Source organism: Primulina huaijiensis, unplaced genomic scaffold, assembly GCF_012295235.1.
Source record: "Primulina huaijiensis isolate GDHJ02 unplaced genomic scaffold, ASM1229523v2 scaffold208206, whole genome shotgun sequence".
Classification (NCBI taxonomy): domain Eukaryota; kingdom Viridiplantae; phylum Streptophyta; class Magnoliopsida; order Lamiales; family Gesneriaceae; genus Primulina; species Primulina huaijiensis.
The window spans coordinates 1-7,061 of record NW_027355179.1 but is presented as its reverse complement, the minus strand read 5'-3'; the positions used below and the strand labels follow the sequence as shown (position 1 = coordinate 7,061).

The window sequence follows — 7,061 nt, the reverse complement described above, 5'->3', positions numbered from 1 at the left end:
CAACGGTTTCAAAACCAGCTTTGCATGGTAGTCGTTCAGAGGAGCGTTACACAACTACAACAAACCAAAGAACCAGCACTTCTACTGAACGCATCAGAATAATATAAACCCACAAATAGAGAGTCCAAATTTTGATCCCTTGAGGCAGACATAAGATTACGAGAATAAAATAAACAAAAATAGGACAGCAGTAAAGTTCACTATGCAGTCCAGTTGATAAAGAACAATCTACCTTCTCAGTTGTCTAATGTAGGCCTGATAGTCTACTAAATTTGACAAAATAAAATTATGCTGCACAAAATTTCCTAGAAAACTATCAGTGGACATCATAAGAAATGTTTCTAGAATCGAGCTTCAGTTTTCATTGTCAACGAGCTCACGAGATTCATGTGCCTGATGCACCGACAAATGCGGAATGAGAAACAAGATTCATATTCTAAGGAATCCGAACAAAATCTGTATATAAAAGCAACTGATAGAGCTGTTAGATTTTTTGTTCGACTTGTAGTGAATTAACAAGGTACGGAGAAGAAATAAATACGGTTTAAATGATATGACAATTCTCCATTTCTAGTATACAACATTATTCTTTGAATTTTATCTTATCATTACTTAAAGAATTCTAAAATAGATAAATTATACTACCTTCCTCAAAACCTTCGAATAAAGGGGCAGGCAATCTAGTATATGATATAGTCACGATTTTACCATGCAACCAATAAATAAAAAGCTATCATAACACACTTGGTGTCACGGTCTCAGGCTCATTTCATGTCCCAAGTCCAAGTGTTAGTGTGTTACCTAGTTTCAACGTAGCCTTATAAAAGATAAGAGTCCAACTGGGCAAATGGCAGAATGCCTGTGCCCATATCATGAGTTTCTTTTCTACTCTCTCCTTTTCTATCAAGTAGTCAAGACTCAAGCATCTTTCGGATTGCCTGAAAGTCATTGCAGCCAACACTCTGCCGACTTTCTTGAATATATTTTTCCTAGACTGAATTATACTTTGTGAAAATTCAAAATTACATGAATATTTTTTTTCCAAATGAGGAAAGAAATCACCCACCTAACAGAATCAGGCACACATTTGTTCCAAACATCACAAAATACTAGAAAGATAAACTCTTCCATCTAATAACCCACTTGTGACTTCAATATTCATCAAAGGAAATCAACTACCCAAAAGATTAATCCATAAAACTCCAATATCTCAAAATCATATCTATAAGCGAGCTCTATCCATAATAACAGCAATACGAAGAACTCGAGAAATTGACATCGCCACAGCAATATGAAGAACTGTACGAAAAATACCTCTAAGTTAACTCCAACACGAATCCCCTGCATTTCTCTTCGGAACTTCAAGTAGATCTCCGATGGCATCAAATTGATGTTGTATAGGTCTTCCCACGATTTGGGTTCTTCACCATTGGTACTCCCCTCCATCTACCCCAAACAATATCTACATAATAAAATCAACAGCAAAGCCCATTAAAAAAGATTATGGAAACTCAAAGAAATCAACACGACCCGTAATATTAAATTTTTCTTTTCTTTTCGTTTTTGTTTGAACATAAGGTCGTCAAGTGAATTGAATACCTTTTATCGGTTGTAGGAGAAAAATTTGTCGCTGTTTTTGGGGTTTATGTACTGTGAGAGTGCGGAATGGGAAGATGCTTTGGCTATACTTAACCTCAAACATGGTCTTAATCTATAAAACTCACTCAAATATGAAAATATTTATCCAAACGTGTGACCACTATCCAAATGTGAAACTTGAAATAAATATGAAAAACTCGATTGATCCAAATGTGAAAAACATATTAATAAATTATTTAAATGAAATCAGGCTTGTAGTCCAGTGATCTCACCCTCTATCAAAATAGTTGATTCTTCATGTTCGATCTTCCTTCTCCGCCTGAGTTGTAATAAAAAAAAAATTTATTTAAATACATAATTTCTTTCAAAATTTAAATGTTTGTATGAAAAAAATTTTGTTAACCGGATTTGATATAATCTAGCAGCTCGAACATGATCAAAATTTGAAAAAGTTACTGAACCGAGATTTTAGCCACAATTGATTAGGGGAAAAACTCGTGAACCGGGTTCGTTTAGAGACTTGCTTGAAACCTTATGAAACCCACTACCCCCAAAACCTAGACCACTCACTCACCTGCAAAATGTCCTCCGCCGGGATTGAAACTTATGAAGACTTCGTTAAGGTTCACGGCGTCCTTCTGGCGGCATCAGGTCTGCCACAGTCACTTCACAGGAAGCTCTTTCAGAAACTCGCGGCTGAGGCTTTCGACGGCGGTTGTTATTTCCAGGTGGAGCCGGTGGATGACGGAAGGCAAAGGAGGCTTATACTTACGGCGGAGTCATTGGGAAAAGAATCGGATGTATTTCTGGTGGACCATGCTTGGACTTTTCGTCATTCTGATGCTTACAAGCAGGTTTGAAGTTACACAGTGAATGCTTCTTTTGTTTGTCTTTTTCCTTTTTGTGGTATTGGGGGAGCGGAAAGTGTACATCATTATGATCTTTGCTAATGCTGCTTGAATTAGATTTTGTATTATTCGGTGGGGAAATTAAAGAAATGTACAGTCTTTACCAGCAAACTGGGAAGAGTCGTTTCTCTATGAACATATGGACTATTTCGTTGATCTTAGAACTGATGCGTGCTGAATTTTTCATTGCAGTTGCAGGAGTTTCCGGGCTTGGCAGAGAGGATGGCTGCACTAATGTGTGTAGATACTGATTTAAACTCGGAGGAAGCATCTGATACAAATGATGTTAAGCCAAGTGCTATGGAAATTGTTGAGAGAGAATTTTGCAAAGTCAAAGAAGGAGGAAATAATTCTGTGATGTGGTTGGAGCTCGAGGATCTTGAAATGGACGATTCCACGCTAGTTTCCCTCGATCTACCCAGTAAATTTCCTGTAAGTCACTACTTTGTACGTGGATTAGCAGTGTTGGTTAATGTGATATTTATTCGATTATTTTTCTTGAAGTGTAATCACGTAGTTTGCAGCCTGAGCGTCCGTTGTAACATACCAGTTTTTTCCTCTAAAACTTGAGACTATCTCAATTGCTCCATTATCTGATTTCTGTTGCTCCAGTTATTTTACTTATGTGATGATACAACTAGTAGGGGTAACCTAGTTTGGCTTGTATTTAAACCATGCTCACACTGCCAGAAACATGTCTTTTGATTTTTATGTTTTCCCTGTACATTGCGCCAGCATTTGATTGCGTTAAGCCTCTGTAACAACAAGCTCAAGGACTTGGAAATTTCCGTAAAGGTGATCTCTCAATTTAAACATCTTAGAGCACTATGGCTGAACCATAATCCGATTCTGAAAATTAGGTGAGTTTTAAAGTTCCTGAAAAGTCGACACCAAGACAGCTTGAAGACTAGGAAATGTTAGATTTTACCTTTGGTTAACAGTATCTCTCTTTTCCAGTGATAATTACGTGGAAGCCACTATTCTACAAAATTGCCCTGGACTGGAAATCTACAATTCCCGTTTCACCCTCAACTATGGTGAGTGGGCCTTAGGATTCTGTGGAGGATCATATGATAAAGACAATCCTGGATTTTCTTGTCAGAGTGATCGTATATTGCAGAATGTCACATCTTTTGATCTCTCAAATAGGTGTATTCACCATTTAAATACTAAGGTCGGTCACAATTTTAGTTATCTCTAGCATAATTCTCCACTTTTCCAACTGCTTATTTATCTATGAATTTGATTGATTTACTATATCATCATCCAGCTACTTAGTCATTTTCTGCTGCTGCCTTTTTTCTCTTCAGGCCTTTTCCCATCTTGAAATGCCTAATCTTTCTCATTTGAACCTTCGTGGAAATTCATTTGCTGGAAGTTCGATTCACGAACTGTTAGAATATATTAAAGGATTCATTAACTTAACTTCACTCGAGGTGACTTTTTAAATCTGAAAACTACATGTATTTTCAGTCTTACGAAATGAAATTTTTTTGACACATGCAATTTAACAGGTGGATATTCCTGGACCTCTTGGAGATAATGCTCTTGATATCATTGAAGCTCTGCCTAATATTTTGTTACTTAATAGGCTTAGTGTTCCCAAAATCTTGGAATCAGAAAAGTACATTGTGGATTCAATGTTAGAAACCCGTCTTCCACAGTGGGGTGCTGGAGAATCTCTCACTGATCGTATTATTAACGCACTGTGGTTCTACGCAATGACATATAGGCTTGCAGATGAAGAAAAGATAGACGAAACTTCTGTTTGGTATAATGTTTTTGTCTGACTCTATGAGTGTGTGTTCCGTGCACAAATATTCACATTAAATAAACTATTTTCACAGCAGATCCGCTCAAACAGAGAAGGAAAGAAATCCCCTCTGAGTATTTATATTACTTGAAATATAAAGGAAGACACTGCAATAACCCTATCTTCAACAGTGAGGATTATGGACCCAAGGGAGAATCCTTAACAAGAGAGAATGATCTCTACCGAGTACTGGCCCTATCTAAGCAAGAGACTCCAACAAAATACTATGCTGAATGATCCCCTCCCTACCTGTCCCCCCTCCCCCAACCCAAACTCATGTATACTCAATCATTCCCCTAATATAGGCTCTGCTACAGATTGGGATAAAATAAATTGGATAAGTTAAATTTTTTTTTTTTTTTTTTTTGGCATTTTGCATTAAATAATATGATTTCGGTGACAACCGTGTGATTTACTAATCTTGATTTCCTGCCTTATTGGGACTCTTGTTTGACATTGTTCACAGGTACGTGATGGATGAACTAGGTTCAGCACTGCGACACAGTGATGAATCCAATTTTAGAGTTTCGCCTTTCCTATACATGCCGAACGGAAGACTGGAGTCAGCTGTTAGGTTCCTTCCTTTGACCATCCAAATTGCTCCATCTTTTCTTGAAAGTGTTTCCGAAGTTAATTTTTAGAGTTTGCACATTATTCTATTGTACTTCATTAATATCCAATATCAGGTTTTTTCTATATTATTTTGAAATGGATGTACTAAAGAAGAAAAATATTTTATGTTGAAGATTTTATGGTTCTTAGCCTCGTTTAACTGTATTTAGAAAAGATGTTAAGACTTGAGCAAATATTTTCAGTTACTCCATCCTCTGGCCCACCAAAAACATTGAAGAAGGAGATGAATGCACTCGAGATTTCCTGTTTGGGATTGGGGAAGAGAAACAACGTTCTTCTAGACTTACTGCGTGGTTCCATACCCCTCAAAATTATTTTATCAGAGTATATCTTGATTCCGCCTCTTCTTTTTCCCCCCTTTTCTAGCCAATCCATGACTTAATACTGGGGCTCATTCAATATTTTTCTTGTTGGTACTTTAGGAGTATGAAAAATACAGCAAGAAATTGCAATCCACAAATTTCATGCCACTGCCACTGAAAGCATCTGCAACCAATAGTCTGTGTCACAGTGATGGAAGTGCTTTGCATGTTTACACTGATATACCTCAAGTTGAGGAACTTTTGACCCGTCCTGAATTTGTTATCAGTAAGTGATGTGATGATACTAACAGCTATCAAAAGTTCATCACATTCTATTAATTCTGTATTATGCCTCCTTGCCCTAGAAGTTCATCAAGTCACACTTACTCTTTGAATAAGTGTGACTTGATGAGAAAGGCTAAATAACATATCGTGAATTATCTGTGTTACCAGAGGTTCAGTTCAATCACTTGACACATGCTGCCTGATAGGCTGTAAAGAAGGTTTGGAGAATCGTTGGCTTTCTTACTTTTCACAACTTATTCAGTTTCTATCTGATCCTTATGCAGCGGCTGAACCAAAGAATGCTGATATAATATGGACAAGTGTCCAAGTAGATGAAGAGATGAAGGCGGCAGTTGGTCTGAATGATAAGCAATTCATAAATCAATTTCCATTTGAGGCTTGCATTGTGATGAAACATCATTTGGCAGAAACAATTCAGAAGGTCCTTCAGTTTTGAACTTATGATTTATTCAATGTTTAAGATTTCAAATGCAAAACATATTTTTTTATCAATGCCTTGTGTTTCTGATTCACTGCCCTCGTGCTACAGGCTCACGGTGCTCCCCAGTGGCTCCAGCCTACTTATAATCTTGAAACCCATCTTATTCAACTTATAGGAGACTATTACAGACGACAAAAGGAGGGCATTGACAATTTGTGGATATTAAAACCTTGGAACATGGCAAGAACTATTGATACAACAGTTACACAAAATTTATCGGCTATTATTCGTCTAATGGAAACTGGTCCAAAGATATGTCAGAAGTATATCGAACACCCTGCCCTGTTTAAAGGGAGGAAGTTTGATATTCGCTATATCGTTTTGGTGCGCAGCATTAACCCATTGGAGATATTCCTCGCTGATGTTTTTTGGGTAAGCGCAATTTTCTCTTTTATGTAAGGTGGCTGTAAACTCTGCTTCAAATTACTCTTACAAGTTTTTTGCTTATAAATGCCTGTATTGAAGTAATATTTTCATCATTATCTGCAGTTTAGATTGGCAAACAACTCTTACTCTTTGGACAAGCACAGTTTTTTTGAATATGAGACGCATTTCACAGTTATGGTGAGTACCTTTGACTGATAATTACCTTTTAGTTTTCTCAATCGTACCTTTGAACCTGATTGCCATGGTGGATTTAGTCGACGAAGATTATTTGCTATAATCCATTAAATAGAATACCGGTCAATGTGAACTTGATTTCACATAGAAGCACCAGGTTTTTGTGAAGCATATGATTCATGATTTTAAGCTTATTTCTTCTTTAGAACTATAGGGGAAGATTGAATCACATGAATACACCAGAATTTGTCAAGGAATTTGAACAAGAACATCAAGGTACTGGCTTTTCCTATTTCCACCTATTTTGTTTTCCTGGAAACTCTCGGTTTTGACGGTGGCATGGTTGCTCCATCTATTCTTAATTGTTGCAGTTCTATGGATGGATATCCATCAGAGAATCAAATCAATGATCAGATCAGTTTTTGAGTCTGCTGCCCTTGTGCATCCAGAAATGCATA

The 7,061-nt window shown here is 37.1% G+C and overlaps 1 protein-coding gene across 1 annotated transcript; it reads left to right on the top strand.

Moving 5' to 3' along the window:
• Positions 1-2,144: 2,144 nt before the first annotated feature.
• LOC140966895 (uncharacterized) lies at positions 2,145-7,057 on the top strand (the record flags this gene model as incomplete). Its single annotated transcript, XM_073427184.1, has 14 exons — positions 2,145-2,453; positions 2,700-2,939; positions 3,243-3,367; positions 3,465-3,681; positions 3,818-3,943; positions 4,022-4,278; positions 4,787-4,894; positions 5,136-5,277; positions 5,376-5,541; positions 5,825-5,982; positions 6,091-6,414; positions 6,532-6,606; positions 6,810-6,879; positions 6,975-7,057. Coding segments are annotated over exons 1-14 (2,364 nt in total), but the record flags the coding sequence as incomplete, so codon positions are not given.
• Between the last annotated feature and the right edge of the window lie 4 nt (positions 7,058-7,061).